This window comes from Rhinolophus sinicus, chromosome 14 (genome assembly GCF_057876585.1).
Source record: "Rhinolophus sinicus isolate RSI-liver-muscle chromosome 14, RSI-T2T, whole genome shotgun sequence".
Lineage (NCBI taxonomy): Eukaryota > Metazoa > Chordata > Mammalia > Chiroptera > Rhinolophidae > Rhinolophus > Rhinolophus sinicus.
In genome coordinates, this window is record NC_142514.1 from 179,127,318 (window position 1) to 179,146,012 (window position 18,695).

General features: G+C 51.9%; 1 protein-coding gene and 1 long non-coding RNA gene across 5 annotated transcripts; one reads left to right on the forward strand and one right to left on the reverse strand.

Annotated features, from left to right (window-relative positions):
* Positions 1–1,096: 1,096 nt before the first annotated feature.
* Positions 1,097–8,418, reverse strand: LOC141572274 (uncharacterized). Its single transcript, XR_012497599.2, has 2 exons — positions 7,908–8,418; positions 1,097–4,661 (listed from the first exon to the last, which is right to left on the reverse strand). It is a non-coding gene; the product is annotated as an uncharacterized LOC141572274 (long non-coding RNA).
* On the forward strand, positions 2,246–16,599 carry MS4A10 (membrane spanning 4-domains A10). Of its 4 annotated transcripts, none has more exons than XM_019754091.3 (7): positions 2,246–4,643; positions 8,849–9,031; positions 9,498–9,617; positions 10,681–10,737; positions 12,384–12,515; positions 13,570–13,680; positions 15,919–16,599. In XM_019754091.3, the coding sequence occupies exons 2-7, from the start codon at positions 8,870–8,872 to the stop codon at positions 16,024–16,026; spliced, it is 690 nt and encodes a 229-aa protein (XP_019609650.3). In that variant the 5' UTR covers positions 2,246–4,643; positions 8,849–8,869; the 3' UTR covers positions 16,027–16,599. The 4 variants fall into 4 exon arrangements, with proteins under 4 accessions (XP_019609650.3, XP_074192548.2, XP_019609652.3 ...); XM_088789620.1 differs by lacking the exon at positions 2,246–4,643 and adding an exon at positions 5,926–6,034; XM_074336447.2 differs by lacking the exon at positions 10,681–10,737.
* Positions 16,600–18,695: the final 2,096 nt, after the last annotated feature.

Genomic DNA, 18,695 nt, shown 5'->3' on the forward strand with positions numbered 1-18,695 from the left:
GTGCCATTTATCTCCAAAATTTATCTACAGATTCAGAATAATCCCATTTGAAATTCCAGAAGCTTTTTTGGGGGGCGGGGGAGGAGGGAGAATGACAAGTTAATTCTAAAATTCATGTGGAAATTCAAAGGATCCAAAATATCCAAGAAAACCTTAAAGGAAAACAAAGTTGGACTTAAACTACCAAATTTCAAAACTTACTATAAAGCAATAATAACCAAGACAGCATAGTTTTTAGTGCAAAAACAAACAGTTAAATCAATGGAATAGAGAGTCCAGATATAGCCCCTCACTTACACAGTTCACTTGATTTGTGACAAAGGCTCCATTGCAACTCAGGGGACAGAAGATACTCATTTCAATAAACGGTGCTTGAGAAATTGAATAGGGGGGAAAAAAGGGCCTTAATTTCTACCTCACACCACACATAAAATTTAATTCAAGATGAGCCATGAACCTAAATTTGAAAATTAAAAACCAATTTTCTAAAAAAATAGGAAAATATCTTTAGTACTTTGGGATAAGCCAAGAGTTCTCAAACGACACATGCACACAAACACTAGTCGTAAAAGAAAACATGATAAATGAGAGTTTATTAAAATTAAGGCTTTCTGTTTATCAAAAAAAAACACCATAAGTGTGAAAATGCTCCACAGACCAGTAGAGGATTTTGAAATACATATCTGACAGAGGGTTCATGTGCGAAATACATAAATCACTCCTGAATATAAATAAGGAAAAGAGAGACAACTCCATTGAAAATGGGCAAAGAACTTGAACAGGAACTTCACAAAAAAAGGATATCAAAATGGCCAATCAGTGTGTTCAACATTATTAGTCATTAGAGAAATACAAATTAAAAACACAACGAGATACAACACATCCAAGTGGCTAAAATTAAAAAGGCAGGCTATGCAAGTGCTGATGAGTTTGGGAGCTCCTTTCCTTAAACATTGCTGGTGGGAGTATAATTTGATATAACCAGTTTGGAAAAAATGTTTGGCAGGGCCAACTAAAGCACACAATATAACCCAACAATTACATTCCTGGATATACACCCAAGAGAAATTAGTATGTCCACCAAAAGAAAGGCACGGAGTTTTTAATGGCAGCTTTATGCATAATAGTCAAAAACTTGAAACATCTCAAATGTTCAACAACAATAGAACAGGTAAATAAATTGTGGTGTATTCATACAATATGAACAAATAAAAATGAACAAGCTACCAGTACATCTAACATGCAGATACATCTCTGAGTGAAAGAACACAATGCTTTATTCCATTGATACGAATTTCAAGAACAGGCAACATAAACCGATGGTAATAGAAGTCAGCAGAGTGGTTTTGCTCTAGAAAGCAGGGCATGAGGCAGCCTTCTGGGGCGTTGAAAATGCTCTATATCTTGATCTGGGTTACATGAGTGTATACATAGATAAAATTTCATTGGGCTGTACGTATTTGTGCACTTTATGTAATTACCTCACCAATTTGTAAAGTGGGGAAAAAAAGAAATGAAAAAAGTTACTATATTAGTTAACTGTTTCTATGTAACAAATTACCACAACCTTAATGGCCCAAAACAGCACACATTTATTATCTCACAGTTCTGTGCTCAGGGTCCAGGCACAGCTTAGTCCTCTGCGCAGAGTCTTGCAAGGACACCGTCAAGGTGGCAGCCAGGCTGCATGCTCATCCGGAGGCTCGACTGGAGAAGAGCCCACTTCCACGCTGATGCTGACGCAGGTTAATGACAGCACTCATTTCCTTGCAGCTATAGGCCTGAGGGCCCCAACTTCTTTTCTGTCAGCTGTCAACTTCCCTCAGCCCCAGAGGCTGCCCTCAGCACCTTGCCAGGTGGGCTCTGGCACATGACCATTTACTTCTTCACAGCCAGCCCGAGAGTGAGTGTCTCGAGCAAGTCTGCTAACAAGATGAAGTTTTAGGGAACAATGTAATCCTGGAAGTGACATCTCATCGCCTTTGCAATACCTTGTGGGTTAGAAGCACATCACGGGTCCCACCCACATCTGAGGGGAAGGGTTATTGGGGGCCACCTTAGAATCTGTCCACCACAATACCTTTTGCCCAATTGAATTCTGCAAATGTGAAAATGCAATGTTTCATTCTCTCCCAGCTTAAAAAGTCCTATCTATACCCTCTAAAACCTTTCAGCCATGGGTTTTTGGGTTTGTTTGTTTGTTTCTCTTCTTACCAGAGTCCTCGTCCTCACCTCCCACTCACTCCACTGAGATTGCTCTCTCTCAGGCTGTTGTCATTGACCTCATTGTCACCAAAATCAATGGGCTTTTTAAAATCCGTGTTATAATAATAATAATAACTCCATCCGTTCCTTAAGTGTTGCCTACCCTGGCTCTTCTCTATGCACTCTGCACATTCCCTAGGTGAGCTCATCCGCTGCTGCGGTTTCATTTAGTGTTTTATTTAGCAAATGCTCCCACTACGTGCTCTTAGGACGCCAGACGTTAGCCAAAGTCCCTGCTTCATGGAACTCATATGAGCCATCCATCACCATCATGGCGACTCCCACATCTCTATCTCCCATTCCAGTCTCTTCTGGAGCCAGCTTCAGCATCTGCTTTCATGTCCCACTGAAAAGGAATTTACATCTTCTCTTCCAACTCAAACCGTTTGTCAGTCATTGTCACTACAGACCTGGCTGCTGCCCAAACCAGAATCCAAGCATCCTTCTTGGCTCAGCCCCATTTGTCATTGTCCCTCACTGTTCTCCTTGCTCTCCTTTCTCAACTCAGTCCACCCTCCCCATCCTCCTTCCCAGCACCTGTGGACTACTGTCATCTTCCACCTGCATCATGGTATCAGCCTCCTGACCTAACCTGTGTCCCCAGCTCCAGTCTGGCCCAATCCATCTCTGGGTTACATAACAGCCAGCGGGAATTTTCTGAAGTACAAAAGCAAATGTTATTGCTCTGCCCAAAGTCACTTGGGGCTCTCCTTTGCCCTCAGGCTAAAGTCCAAATGCCCTGGCAACTTTATAAACCCCCAGAGATGTAGCCTATTCACGTCTCCAGCTCCTCTCTCCCCAGCCTCCTCTTACACTTGACCCAGCAGCCATACTGAACCTGTGAGACCCTTCTGCCTAGAATGCTGTCCCCTGCCTGCCCCCTCTACTCTCCTATTTGTCCCTCACTCCCAACCCTCCTTCAAACATTGGTATAGATGCCACTTCCTCCAGGAAGCCTCCCCTGGCCTCACCCCTCACGAGAGAGCTGCCCAACCCAGCAGGCCTGAGAGAAGGTAAGGGACCCCTCAGTGGGAGTGACAGCTAAGTGAGTATGGAGACATTGTTCTCTGCCTGTGTGTGACATGTGTGACATAAAATATGCATGTTTCTATGAGTGGCCCCTGAGAGTGTCCGGTGACTGTAGTACTGAGACACAACACCCAACACATGTCAGGCACTGCTTTAAGCACCCTACATATTCTAACTCATTTAACCCTCTAGCAGCTCCATAGGTATTATTATCCCCATTTTGCAGAGAAGAGAACTGAGGCCAAGAGGTCTTGCCCTAGGTCTCACAGCTATGAAGCAAGGTATGAACTCAGGCAGCCCAGACCCAGAGCTGGCTCTGAAGGGCTGTGCTGTGCTCAGCAAGCTGAAGTCATATGTGCTGGCAGGAGTGATCCTCTGGGATCCCCACACCCCCCAGCATAACGGGGGGCCAGATGGAAAAGGAGGATCTCAGGGTGGGAGCTGGGGGTGGTTCGAGCCCACCCACACCAGAACCGCCACATCAGGGACCCGCACACCTCCCATGGTGTGGGTGCCATGCTCAAGGGCCGAGTGGGGACAGGGTGCCAGGGAAAGCACGACCTCCACCAATCAGCCCTACGGAATTTGTGAGCATGCCGGGATCCTGATTCAAGCAAATCAAAGGTCACAGACTCTTATGAGACAACCAGAGAAATCTGAACACTGCCCAGATATTTGCTATCTCGTAGGGAGCACAGACGGGACGAGAAAAGTTTTTCCTGCCCCCTGGTGTTGAGCTTTTCCACCACACAAGCAGTCTCCCTGTGCAGCACAGAGCTGTGTAGAGCCACAGACCTACTGCCTCGTGCAGAAACATGCCTCTGTGAGGACCAGGACTTAACTCGTTTTAATCTTTTAGTTGTGACATGGGTCACACTTTATTTTTTAAGAGTCCTTATCTTTGAGAGAGTAATACTAAAGAGTAGGATGTCAGTTTTGCTCACCGATGGGGGAGAAGACAGAACAAGATCCGTGGAGAGCTGGGGGATGGTGGGGATGTACGTGAGGTTCCCTGGGCCGCTCTCCCCACTGACTCTATGAAGATTCACAATCGTCTTCACTCCATCGGTCCTATAAACACGTTAAATGGTCAGCCTTTGACTTGCCAAGGAGATTTGCAACTGTAAAGGATGGTGCTAAGATGTCAGCTGCCTGGGTTTGGGGCATGACCGAGACTTCGACAGCTCACAGGCAGCTGGGCATGAAGCAGGAGGTGGGGCCAGGAGGGAAAAGATCCAAAGTCTAGTGTCGTAAAGATATCCTGACCTTCTGGTGCTGCCTGAGTGTGGCTGAGGTGGAACAGAGGGCAGACGGTGCCTGGAAGCTCGGAGTGGAGGTCCCGGGGCCAGGTGAGTGGTCCGCTATGGCTGGAAGAGAAGGGCAGTGTCTTTGCTCAGATTTCTGGAAGCAGAGCCTGAGACAAGGATTTTGAACAGCTGGTCTGTGAGGGTGTGCTTTTGGGAAAAGAAAAGCCAGGGAAGCAGGACAGGGCAGGTGAAACCAGCCAAGGGCCGATTTGGTCTGAGCTGCCCTCTGGCTTCAGCCTGATCCCACGCGGTGAGCTGATGAGAAGCACAGACTTGGTCCCACCTTGAGGCAAGGAGGCCGTGTTTTTATACGCTCTGGTGCAGGGTTGGGGGAAAGGTATAAGTGAACCTCCCAGGAGGGAGCAGCTGTGAGCCCTTAGCACCAACAATACACTGTGTCCACCCCATGAAGAGGCTCTGGGGCGTGGGGGGGGAGGCACCGACAGCATGAATCCCCTGGCGGCACTAGGGCCTCGTCACTACCTAGGGCCTCGTCCTGGTGCTGCCAGTCACTGAGCTGGGTGGGGGCTGCTCAGCCGTTTCCATCCCAGTCCCAGGAACTCGTACACACACAGTCAATTCCGAGGAAACAGAGTCCCAAAGAGGAGACGGCACTTGTCCAGGACCACTCAGTCATGACTGGAATCCAGGCCTCCTGACATCCCAGGGTGGAGGCCCCAGCTCCTTGCCGGTGAACCTCTCTTTCCACCAGCACTCATCCTGAAGCTGTGGGGGAGGCTGGCTTTGGCACACGCACGGCTGTTTCCTAACTGGCATCTACTGAACCCAGACCCTCTAGAGGGGCTCCTGGTCCGCCACCAGCCCCTCTGTCACGTGGTATGACTCGAGCCCTCTCAATTGCTGCCTTCCTCTGCTCAACATGCATGCACACACATGTACACGCACACACATGTACATGCACACACGTGCACACACACACACACCCTCAGAAGCTCTCCATGTCCTCCAGGTCTCCACAGGACAGTCTGATTGGATGACAAGTTTTCTCTGCCTGCTCGACCCCAAAGCTCCCGTGGACACATCTTACTCACTGCTGCCCGAGTGCCTGCGGTGCTCAGCTCAGAACGCAGAGATAAATCTCAGACCACTAGTTCAATACACTCTGTGCTCTCCACACCCTTCCTCACCATCCCCGAGAGCCCAGAGGTCTCGTGCCCCTCTCCCCCTGTGGTCACCCCTCCAGATAATGACAGGATGTGCCAGGTCTTAACCAAGAACCAGACGAGAACCAGATGGAGGGTGGTTGGCAGGATTCCAGGCTGGTGGTAATGGCTAACACTTATTGAGCGTTTGTTATGCGCCAGGCCCCAAATGGTGCAGACCTAATCCTGTTTCATCCTTACAGCTCCTGCCCCCACCCAGCTCCCCCAGATGACAGATGAGGAGACTAAGATATAATCAGCCTGACCAAGGTCAGAGCTCTGGGGACAGAGCCAGGATGTGGCCCAGACTTGTCCACTTCCCATGCGCATGACCTGGTCCTCTCTCCTGGGGGCTGGAGGGTCCTGCCCTGCTCTGTCCCTGCTGCTCTGCCATCTTGGAGCTGAGGTAGCAAAGGGTATATGCGCAGGACACAGGGAGCACCCAGGTCCTGGCTGGTTTTCTGGGGGCTGTGGGTCCTGAGCTGCCTAAGGAGAGTGGGGAGGGGTGAAGGCTCCCCACCCCAGGTATAAGACTTCTAAGGGCTCAGAGTTCATGACCTTCATTACAACAGACTTTTGCCTCCGGTTATCTAAGCCCTGCCCTCTGCAACTCCTTCCCTCCTGGTTGGATAAAGTTCCTTGTAGCGGCTCTTTATCCCGTAAGAGAATTATTTGGAATTGGAAGTGACCCTAGAGGTCACAGTCAAGTCCCTGCCCCCACCCTGATATGCACCTGAGAAAACCAAGAGGAAGGGAAACAAAGCCCAAAAAACCCAGAAGCAGAAGGCTATACGTTTTAGGCCACTTTGCCCAAAAGTGTTCCTCACTGGAAACCAAATGAGAAAAAGGTTCCATGGCCAATTAAGTTTGGGGAACGCCCTTAAATTAAAATAGAATGTGCCACTGCAGGAATTCTCAGGGCCTTTAATACATAAAAGAAGGGGAAGATGATATTCAGGGTTTCCCAAACTTATCTGAACATGGAACCCTTTTGCTGCTGGTCTGTCAGGAACAGTATTCCGTGGGACATATTTTGAGAAAAGTTACTCTGGCCTCTTGACTCTAATTCCCTACTGGATATTTGAGCCACTCCTGCTGCCACAACTCTGGAAAGTGAATGCTGGGCAGAGTCACTCCTCAATGACTGAGTACGTACTGTCTCCCTGAACAACCTGTTCCGTCCAAGACCCCCCTCCAGCCCGGCCTCCTGACTTCCTTCTTTTGTGCTTCCCGGTGGCGTCCAGGCTCAGGTTCAGGCTCTGTCCTCCCAGGTGCCCAGGAGGAGTCTAGCTGCAGCCCGTGTCTGATTAGTACAGGCCTCTGCCACCAGGTACATCCCTCAGTCCAGCCACTAGCTATGTCAGAGAGGCTCTGAAGAGCTGGGAATTGAGAGAGGGATGAATTCCCAAGCATAACTGGGTCAGGTCACAGAAAAAAGTCACACAGCAATGTGTCTTTGGGCTCAGCTTCCAGACCCCAGGAAGGAGAGAGGCCCAGCCTGTCCTATAAACATTCTCTCCCCTAAATCAGGAGCCGTCCCTACAGGCCACTGGAGATATTGATCAGGGGTCCCAGCAGTCTGGTCACCGAGCGCTGGAGTCAGACCACACGCTTCCTTGCTGTGTGATTTTGGCCAAGGCACTTGATCCCCCTGGACCTTGGTTTCCTTCTCTATGGAATCGAGTCAAGCTCCTGGGGATTGAGGGGTGTCCGCACGCACAGCGCCTAGCACAGAGCTGGTGCTTACCAACCCTGGAGCCTGTTGGAGCTCCGACACTGTCCCTTCCTTTCCACCCTGTTCAGGATTTGGTCATCCAGATTACCTGTCCCGCCCAGCCTCCCAAGGCTCTCTCCCTCTCCCAACAACACCATCTCCATGGCAGGAAAACTGCAAAGTAGCGATGCTCAGACAGGACCTCCTGGATTCACACAGTCAGACTTAAAATCCAGGGGCATGTGCCCCCCACTTTCTTTTTACTAGAGTGAAAACAGCCCACTCCCTTTAAAGAGTTTTCTCATTAGCCCCGTCCCCATAGACAGCCATCTCCTGCTGTGATCCCCACAGCCAGTACCACTCCCCTCCCCTCCCAGCCCTCCCGGCTCCATTCTCCTGAGAAAGAACCTGGGGGCTGCCTTTTCTTACCAAGTGACCAGGCCGCGCCCAAGTCCTGACGCGCCCACAGCATCCACATACCACAAAATAAGCAGGGCCCTCAGCAAGTGGTGCTTTTAGCCTCCTGCAGTTTTCCCCAACCCTCTCTTTGTGCTCATTAAAACACCCAGAACATTCCTTTTCACTCATTGAGGCAATGGTATGTGAAGGATTTAAGCCCACAAGCTCTGGAGCCAGTCTGCCAGGCTTTGGGGCCCAGTCCAGTCATTCGCTGGCTCTGTGACCTTGGACAAGTGGCTTAATTCCTCAGAGCCCCATCTCCAAATGGGAGCAAGGACAGTATTTACCTCATAGGATTGGGATGAAGATAAAACCAGACAATGGTTATAAAATGCTTATCCCAGTGCCAGGAAAAGAGAAAGTACTTGTAGACGTGGACTTATTGTCTTCTTTAAATACTGACTTCCTAGCTCAACGTTGGCTCATAGCAGGTCCTCAGAGAAGGTTCCTTCCTTTCTCTTCCCCACCACCCCAAACCCAGGAGGCACTACCATGGCCACAAGTGGTGGGACGATTATTTGATTCTCACCTGGTCTCATTTGGCTCCTCCTGGGCCAGAAGGTAGGAACTGTTTACAAAGTTGCACACACCTGCCCAGGCCTCCTGTGCCTCCAGTTTGGGTGAGCTCTGTCTTTGGATGGTTGGGAAGTTTGTCTGGTCCTCGTTTTTCTGCCCCGGGAGGAGCTGTGTCTCTGTAAACCCCACAAAGGTTGTGAGTGGCAGTTTCTCCCCATCCCTGGGGGCCAGGTTATCCCAGGTTAAACCAAGTGCAGGGGCTGCTGGGCAGGGCAGCCACTATTCTGGGGAAGGCTCTGGCCCCAAGGGCAGAGGGGACAGGCACTGAGTCTCACGCAGGCACAAGCCCCCGAAACAAGACGAGGTCTGACTTGGCCTCTCTCCTTGGCCCACAGCCAGGCTCCTTGGCCTGAGTCATGGCCACAGAAGCCACGGGAGAAGCCAGAGTGATTCCCAGATCTGGAGCTGCGGGGCTCAAGCCATGGCAGGCACTCAGTCCAGCCCAGCCTGGCCACCTGCCTCCAGACTGGCAGCAGGAGAAGTCCCGGAAGCTGAGTGGCCTTCTCAAGGAGCTGGGCGTGAGTGTCCACTTCCCGGGGCCCTGGAGGGACAGGGGAGGGGGATACCTGGAAAGGATGCTAAGGAGCCCTGAGGACAGAGAACAATGACAAGAAACCCTCCATCTTCCCTCAACACTCATCCTAAAATTGAAAAGGCCGTGAGAGGTGGCAGAGGCGATCTACACCTACACCTACACCAACACTGGCTCAGCTTCAGCTCATAGGAAATCCTCCACAGAAGACATTGTGTCCCCTTCCCTTCTCGCCCCCATCCCTCCAAATCCGGGTGGTACCAGCATGGCCACAGGTGGTAGGACAATAACGTACTTTATCCCCACCTACTTTCCAGAAGCGTGGTCCTTGCTTACGGACCCACCAGGAGCCCTTAGGAGGGGGAAGCAGACTCATTTCAGGCAGTTGGTCCAGGCCACCCATGACCTCTTTCAGGGCCAGTCCCCTAACGGGTTCACTGTTCCCTGCCCAGGCCTTCCACATTGTCATCGCTCTGCTACACGTGTTCCTCGGGGGTTACCTGGCCTCTACAGTCAAGGGCCTTCACCTGGTGGTGCTGAAGTCCTGGTATCCATTCTGGGGGGCTGCCTCTGTGAGTAGGAGCCAAACATGGGCTGGGTGTGGAGGCCAGCAGGTGACCTGGGGGATCCTGGCATTTGGGACCTGATGCGGGTGAGGGGGGGCACAGAGAGAGCTCATAGGAGGGAAGCACCAGCCAGCACCTTCTCTAGTCTTCCTCTCTCTGCTTCTGTCCTCCAAGCACTCTGGGAATGGCTCTCTCCCAGGACGGCACTCCCAACCTCTGTGTTCTCCCCTAATTTAACATGTGCCTCCAGCAGAGAAAGGGGTGCGTGTGAGCTGGGGGCAGCTCTACCTTCCCCGGGCTTCTGGGCAGCCAGGCTGCCTTTGCCTGCAGCAATACATCCCCAGGGCCCTAAGTCTCTGTCGGGGTGGACCTGCCAGAGCACTAGGGTGGGAGGTGTGGCTCCTGTCCTCTCAAGGCCATCAGCCAGGATGGGAGATGACAGGAGACCAGTGCACGGTTCCCCAAGGCTCCCCGGGGTGTCCTCTCCAACCTGGGTCCCTGGTGGAGGCCTGCTCACACTCTGTCCCCGTTCCACAGCACCTCTCGGGCGGGTGTCCTGGCCCCCCGCCCCTCTGTCACTCAGTCCACTGCGCCAGCTCCAAGCTTTCAGTGCACAGGGATGGAACTGTCAGACATTTGAAAGAATTGCAGAAATACACCAGAGACTTTAGAACCGAGAGTTAATCTCCACATCGTAGGATTCAGGAAGGAGAAAGGGTCTGCGTGGAGGGGATAGTGCAGCCAATCCCAGACGGATGGCTTGGGCTAGTAAAGGGGGGAAGCGGGAGGGGCTGAGAGGCACAGCTTGATGCCAGGCATGGAGGTTCCTGTGCAGTGGGCACAGCACCCTGGCTAAGCGGGCCTGGGCTGGGCCACGTGCCGGGCAGGGTGAGCTCCCTTTGTTGTCGAAATGGTGTTCTCGACCCCAATTGCCACCAGAGGCGGGTTTTGGTTTTTTTGGTTTTTTTCGTTTTTGTTTTTTTAAAGAGAAAAGCAGGAAGGGAAGGAATCTAGGGGTTTCAAGGAACCCCAGCTTCTCTCTTACAACTGTTTCAAATCTGGCCTGCAGTTCCTCATTTCAGGGCTCTTGGCGATAACAGTGGACACGGTTTTGAAAACTTACCTGGTAAGTGGGAACATTGAGATTATTCCCTTCCATCCCCAGCCTGGGGTGACCTTATGAAGGGCATCTGTGTGCGGTGGAGATTTGGGAGGCAGCTGTCCGGGATTTGCCAGAAGCGGGCACGAGTCTTCAAAACAGGAGGAAGGTGCCCACGCCCAGGACGTCTGCCCCTCACGTGCCTGACTCCAGGCCAGTCTCTCCACCCACTGCCTTCCCTCCACCCCAGTCCTGTCCACTGTCGTGTATGGCCTTGGGGTGTCCTCCAGCCTGTTCTCCACATGGCAGCCTAGAGACTGGTCTGACTGCAGGTCTGACTGCGTCACCCCACTGCTGTCAGCCTCGGTTCCCTGCTGCCCTTGGTTTGTCTCCAGCATCAGCAAGTCTGCAAGCCCCAGGCCCAGCCAGTTTTCCACATGCTTCTCATTTCTAAGTGCCAGCCAGACACAGCCGTTGTCTTCCCCTGTGCTGTTCTATCCCCTGCCCCAGCACCTCTGCCTCTTCCCACCCCCACTCCCCCACACCCCACACAGTCTCTCCCAGCTTTGACTTACTCCTGACCATTGTTTAAGACTCAGCTCACACACCTCGTCCTCCAGGAGGTTTCCCTGACCTGCCATGACTGGCTCCTGTGTCCCCACGGCTCTCGGGACCTGCCTGTCCCCTTGTCTCTCTCCCATACTCTAAGCTGTGTGGGCAGCAGGTGTCTGAGCATCTTTCTAGCCAGGGGGGCCTGGGCAGGCACAGAGTAGACACCAGCACAGGACTGGCTGATGGCCGTAGGTGCTGATGCAAGGACCATTGCTACCCTCTCATGTCATGGCCTCAGCCCTCCTTCTGCCCCGGAAGGCTTGACCTGCTCCACACTTGTGCCCTCAGCCTGGGCTGGGCTGTGGCTGTCCCCTGCCCTCACAGGGGACGTAGAGAACAGGAGGCGTTTGTGCAGTTTACCTGGCAGAGGCAGGAGATACATGGCAAAACCTGCCCAGTCCTCCTGGGCTGGGAACTTCAGACCCACAAGCCTCCCCCTTCCTATACCTGAGCATAGGGAGCCTCTTACCGCAGAGAAATCCATTCTAGTACAAGACATTGGTGATTCCCTATGTCCATACACTTCCCCTTTACAGGGGTTTGGACTTGGTAAGAGGCTCTTGGAATACTGCTTAACCCAAGATGATGACGCATGGAGGTCTTTCAGGGACCACGGTAGGCAGGGAAGGGGGCAGGCCTGGAGTGCATGAGGACAGGCCTCGTCCAAGGCTCCTCCCACCCTTTCCTGTGGGAAATGGGCGGGGTGAGTGGCCAAGTGGGTGTCGAGTCCCTGATCAGCTGGCATATCTGATGCCAGGATGGTCAGGGATGGCTTTGAGAGGAAGATGCAGTGGGGACATCCATCTTTGTCACAAAGCTTCTGGATTTGGAAGCAGCTCCTGGGTCCCGCAATCCTCTCCCGTAGAAGGTGAGGGCCACCAGAGCCTCCTCAGGGATCAGCTGGCTCAGAAATCATGTTCGGACGAGGCGCTTTTAGCCCAGAGATGGGCAGAGTCTTTCCTGAGATCACAAAGCAAGCTGTTGGTAGGCCTGTGTGGAGGACCCAGATCCGGAGCTCGAACCTTTGGACAATGGTTGTCACTTTTATTTTGTGCTTGTAGAAGGCGCTGTGCCTGATAGCAAACATCACCAGCTTCTTCTGCGTGCTGGCCGGCCTCTTTGTCATTGCCAAGGATCTCTTTCTGGAGAGTCCGTTTGGATCCTCGATCTGGAGACCATACCCCAACAGCGCCGTGAGTGCCCTGGTCCCCTGAGTCCTCTGACTCCCAGAAGGTGCAGCCTGGGGCTCGGCTGAGAGCAAGTTTCTGGCTCTCAGAAAACCTGTCCTGGAGCCCAGGTGGAGGTATTGGGGCCCTCAGCAATCTGTTCCCACCCCAACGCTCCCGAGGCGTGATGCAAAGGGGATGCTGGCCTTCTCTCTGGTCAACATCACTCACATCACTGAGTCCAATCCCAATTTTATAGATGGGGAAACTGAGGCCCAGGGAGGGGGAGGGGCCCATCTGAGGTTGAGCAGCAAGTTGGCAGCAAATTCAGACCCACAACCTGGAACTGCTCGTTCCCTGTTCAAAGCTCCTGAAATATCAGAGTCCCAGCCACCCCGTTATCTGTGAGCCTCTCAGCAGCCTTGCAGAGCTGGCTAAATCCACTTTGCTACCCCCATTCTATGGGAGTGAATACTGAGGTCCAGAGAGGCTAAATTAGTGGACCAAGGTCACACAACAAGGCAGGGGTGCAGGGAGGACTCAAAGCCAGATGTACGACTCCACGCCTGGTGCTCTTTTCAGCACAGCCACCTCTGAAGCAGCAGGTAGACCAGCCACTCCACGTGGGTGGCTGCGGGCCTCTGGGTCAGGTTTCAAAGGTGCTGACCACGCTGGCTCGCTATTCCTGATCGCTTTCCACCGAGCACATGCACATGTGAGCTGATGCAGACACACGTGCATGGACCCACACACACTCCCCCACCAAATGCTCTGGCCCCATAAGATGTCCCAGCTGCATGGTAGTCCGCAGCCCAGAATTCTGCCAGGGACCCACGAGGTTCTCCAGCCCTCAAACATTAGGCAAATCTCACTCAGGACACATGGGGACCAGGCGTTGGGTGTAGAGCAGTGAGAGACAAACCCAGTCCCAGCCCCAGACAGTCCCCCACCCGCCCCATGCACACCTGGGAGCAAAGCCCCCATTGCCCTCTGACCCCGCCTGTGCCACCCAATGTGTGCAGGCATCCAGCGAAGCCTCACCCTGTCTCCCCATCTTCCTCTCTCCCTCTGCCCCTCCTAGGTCCACATCCAGAGGCTAGAGCTGGCCCTGCTCTGCTTCACCTGCCTGGAGCTCTTCCTGCCCTGGCCCACGGCTCTCATAGCCTACAAGGATGACAGCCAGTCTGCAGAGGTGAGGGCCCTTAACACATGGGGACAGGAAGCAAGAGGAGGTTCTGAAAGGCGAGGTGCAGGCAGGGGGCACGTGAGGAGCACGTCTCTCATTGCTGAGCATTTATTTAGCGGGGCCACAGAGGCAGCCCACGGTCCAGGACAGACACAAGGCACAGGGGCGACAGAATGCCAGTTTGAGGTGACAAATGCGGAGCCACCAGGAGAAAATGCCATGGGTGCTCCGAACAACAGGCCACTGCTCTCTCAGCTCCGATGGCCCTGGGAGATCTGTGGAGGCCGGGCAGGATTCAGATCAGGATGGGAGAAGAGACCTCCAGCACAGGGGACAGCACGTACAATGGCTGGCAACAGGAAAGGGAGGGCCTGGAAGAGCTGCAGCGTGTTGTGGGGTTTGGCTTGGTGGGAAAATCGGGAGGGGTAACCGGGGGCTGAGCACTTCGGGCGTACTGGGTGCTCTCTCTGTTAAGCCCTTTGATAAACGGTACCTTTATTTAACTGAATCTTCTCAACAACCCTCTGAGTTAGGTACTTACTTCCCCATGCTACAGGTAAGTAAACTGAGGCTTAGAGAGGTCACATCGTTTCTCAAAGTCAAACAGCCGGTAAGGAGATCCAGGCCTTACCTCGAGGTGTGTCTAACCCATGGCCAAGCCCTTGTCTACATGAGCAGATGGCAGAAAGGCAGGCTGGGAAATAGAATTCTATCTTTGCTCCAATGTCCCTGATTTTCTAGGCTTTTTTTTTTTTTTTTAAAGGAAAAAAGTGTATATTACAATCTTAACTTTAGAACACTGTAAAAACATATATTTTGAGTCCCCCATAATTATGCAAATGTAACACTCTAATTGTTTTCATGTTAGTGTCATCCATCTACTGAGTTTTCATATAACACAGATATGAGTTCGTGGCCCTTAGTTTTATTTAACACCAAGCAAATAAGTTGTCCTAGTTACTGCCTGGCCGTCACTAGGACTAATGTCCTTCTCATTAGGACATCAGAGAGCTGGAAGGGGGCCTGGAGCCATTGAGGCCAACCCCACTTTTAAGGACTAGGAGACCGAGCCGCTACCTGGCTGCAGAAATTAACAGTCATTGTGCCCACTTAAGACACTTGCTGTGCCTGGCACTGTGTTGAATGCTGCAGTTGGCTGTATCTGCTTCCTACTGCTGTTGTAACAAATTATCACAAACTCGGCCGCTTAAAATGACACAGCTATATTACCTTACGTTTCTAGAGATCAGCAGTTTGAAATGGGGCTCACTGGGCTAAAATCAAGGTGTCGGCAGGGCTGCCTTCCCTTGGAGACTCTAGGGGAGAATCTGTTTCCTTGCCTTTTCCAGCTTCTGGAGGCCAGCTACCTTCCTGAGCCTGTGGCCCCTTCCTCCATCTTCAAAGCCAGCGGCCTAGCATCCTCAAACATCTCTCCTTTGTCCCCCTCTTCCTCCATTAAGGTCCCTTGTGATAACATTGGGCCCCGCCAGAGAATCCAGGATCATCTCCCCACCTCAAGGTCACCTGATTAGCAACGTTAACTCCCCTTTGTCATGTAACCTAAGACAGTCACAGGTTCGGGGATGAGTCCATGGATGTCCTTGACGGCCATCCTGCTGCCTCCCACCCTGGCTCAGACCTTGAACCTCGCAGCCCATCTTGGGAGGCAGGGTCTGCTTTCTCGTTGCAAAGAGGAGGAATGAGGCTCAGAAAGGTTAAGCGATTTCCCATAGTCACACAGCCAGTAAGTAGCCGAGCTGGGCCTCCTCCAAATCCCTTTGTGGCCTCTTCCAGCTGAGAGGACAGTGCCAGGGACTGGCTCTGCAGCCCGGGGTTGGTGCCACCCCCGTCACAGATCGGCAGCAGTCGCTGGGGATGCTGTCAGCATTAACAGGCCCCTAGAATATATTCAGCTAGGAGGAGCCTTGGCGTGTCAGCTGGCCCACCCCATCGGGGAAGCCAGCAGGATAAGGGACGTTGGTGGCCAGCACAGGTAGCCGGCCTGGCGTGAGGACCCAGTTAGCTGACTGCCCCATGAATCTCTCCCAGCTCCTTTCTCAAGAACAGGGAGGTGGACAGAGTCAGGCATCACCCTCATGGGAGTCCATCTGTCTCTCCAGCCTCAGTTTTCCCATCTTCATAGCGACCTTAAGACTTCAACAAATGAGCCAGTGGAAAAGTGCTTTGTAAATGGCCACTCACTCCCGTATGTGAGTAGTGGGGACAGTGGCTTTTCTTTTGCAGAAGGATGACTTGTTTCTTGTTCCTGACACAAACGTGCCCACGGGGCCTCCACCATCCTATGAAGAGGTGACTCAAGGTGACACACAAGAGGAACAAAAGCAAAGGTGAAGAGGCCCTGGGTCCCCCTCACACCTATCATCATATCATCAGAATTCACTCCGTGGTCCCATTCCCCAAGGGGCCATTACCTGAAAGGAGCAAATGGTGCTTTTGCAAGAACTGTCTGTCCAGTACTAGTGGGCAAGATGGAGTGGCCCCTATCCCCTCAGTTGCAGGAGGGGCCTCCAGGTCCCCACCCCCTAAGACCACAGCACCTGACAGGCTGGCCCGAGCTGCCTCAGCTGGACCAGAGCATGACCAGGTCCTCCCCACCTGCCCTGCCAGCTCGGGAGCAGCCCTGGCGCCCATCTCACACCCACTACCTTCCCTTGTCTATTTTCTCCAATCAGTGGTGGGCACTCAGGGAGCTTATGAGGCGAGCCAGAGATGGGTCCTTGGAGCCCAGGCGGCCTGGCTTTCCCTAGACTCAACCTACTAAGAGTTTCTGGGGGAACTGTGGGTCTGAATCCATGGATTCGGGGTGGGGGCAGCAGAGGCATTGAGTTAGACAGAAACCATGGCTGGTTCCTCCCCCTGAACTGGCAACAGGTGTCTCTGCCTCCCTGGGCCTCAGTGTCTCCATCTGCACGATGAGGGGTCGGGAGGGTGAAATGAGCAGGACCTCCACACTGGAAAGCTCTCAGATCAGGAGTCGAATTCAGGATTCCGGTGGCGACATCCAAGGTTGCCAGTGAAACCAGAATTCCACACCTACTTGCGCTAAGTAAACACAGTGAGGGAGAGAGATCGGCCTCCCTCTTTTCCCAAATTTCAGTCATCTGGGACAATCTTCATGACTTTTGTTTATTTGTAAATTGTACTCTATTCCCTTTGTGTTTTCTTAGATTGATGTTTTTTTCATAATATTATTTTAGAAGGGTACTTTTGTATCAGCAGCAAACAGGAAGTCAATATCCTTCCATAAAAAGAAGCTAACCATAAAAATAATGTAAACACAATGAAAATAAACCAAAACTGACTTGCCACCCACCTCTGAGATCTCACCCTTTATTTCTCTGCCTCTTGGCTTGCTCTGCTCCAGCCACCCTGGCTTCCTTGAGGGTCCACAGACACCCCAGGCACAGCCCTGCCTCTGAGCCATCCTTTCGCCCTTCCTCTGCCTGGACGCTCTTCCTCCAGTTATTTACAGAGCCCACTTTTTGAATCTTTACTAAGTTACTGACTCTGGGCCAAGGCTGCTGTCATTTCATCTTCCCATCAATCTGTGAGGTAGGTTCTATTACTATTCCTATTTCACACAGGCTCAGAGAAGGTAAGCAAGTTGCCCAAAGGTACAGAGCTGGTAAGTGGCAGAGCCAAGATTTAGACCTAGGCAATCTGGTTCCAACCTGAAGTGCTGCCTCCTGACACCCCCAAACATGGCTGTAGTGTGGCCCTGCTCTCTAGGATCTGTTCAGATGAGACCTGCACATCGTACAAGAGGCTGCCACACTGGTCTACACAGCAAAGCCAGCCCTTGCAGCTCGTGGGAACCCTGGCCTCCCTGACAGGCCATTCCCCCTGCGGCAGCCCACGTTTTTCATTGTCTGGGACAGCAGTCCTCTCTACAGTGTCTTATGATGCACGCTATGTGTAGAGATACCCTCTGGATCACTTGCCTTGCACTGGAAATTCCCAGGGGTCAAGGTTCTCCTATTTACCTTGTCACCTCCCTTGCTGCCACTTCTGGCTGTCACCTCTGGTTCCAATCACCGGCTTGCCCGTAGCCTCTTTTCTCCACTTCTGTTCTGCTGCTTCTGTGGGTTGCAGCCAGCTTTAGAACAGAATGTAAAGTAAAGGTCATGGGCTCTGAGAAAGCATCAGAGAGAACCAAGAGCCGTGCAAAAGTTTAGGACCAATACAAGCTTTCAAAAGAGAAAAGTACAGGATGGACAGAACCTCAGCGAGGAGACCTGGGTGCAAAGTCCAGCCCTGCAGTGATTACCTTGTGATCTTGACTCAGCCCCTTCCCCTCCCTGGGCTTCAGTTTCCTCATCTGTGAAATGAGACGTTGTACTAGACTGGCGGTTTCCTTCCATAAAGGTAGAAATGGCACCTTCTTGATTTATATATTTTTTAAATCTACAAATAAAAGACTTGTGGAAACAACTTCCCTTTCAAAGGGCACGATGTCCTGACCTCCTCAGGCGGCTGGTGGGAGGTCACACTGGGTCAGCCGGCCTTGGCCCAGCGTGCTCACGGCCCAGTCCCTCCCCGGCCGGTCGACACCATGACCTGCTGGGTGACTTCCAGCGCTACACAGTTGACACCTTGAGCACAAAATACAGAATGTCTAACACCAGGTTAAAAACTGAAAGCAATCTTCGACTACTGTTGATGCTGTTGTTAGATTTTAATCAATATTTTGATATGTATTCCATCCTTAACCTAAACCTAATACTTTCCCCATTGTGAAAAAAATTCAAACATAAAGAAAAGTTTAAAGGATAGTATGATTGAAGTGTTAGCAATGTGCATATTTGCTTCCTGTCTTTCTCCATCTGTATCTATATCCCTCACACACATACATGTACACACATATACATACTTACATGTCTTATATGTAATTTTTTGTTAAACTATTTGAAAGTTGCAGATATCATAACCCCTTGTTCTCAAATTCTCCCACCTGCATTTTCCCTAAGAATATGGACATTCTACATAACCACATTATCACA

Bases quoted from the DNA above. Each gene is read 5' to 3' on its own strand.
- MS4A10 (XM_019754091.3), top strand. From the start codon at position 8,870: ATGGCCACAGAAGCCACGGGAGAAGCCAGAGTGATTCCCAGATCTGGA. The intron at 12,516-13,569 runs GTGAGTGCCCTG...TGCCCCTCCTAG, and splicing joins GACCATACCCCAACAGCGCC to GTCCACATCCAGAGGCTAGA. The intron at 13,681-15,918 runs GTGAGGGCCCTT...TTTCTTTTGCAG, and splicing joins ATGACAGCCAGTCTGCAGAG to AAGGATGACTTGTTTCTTGT.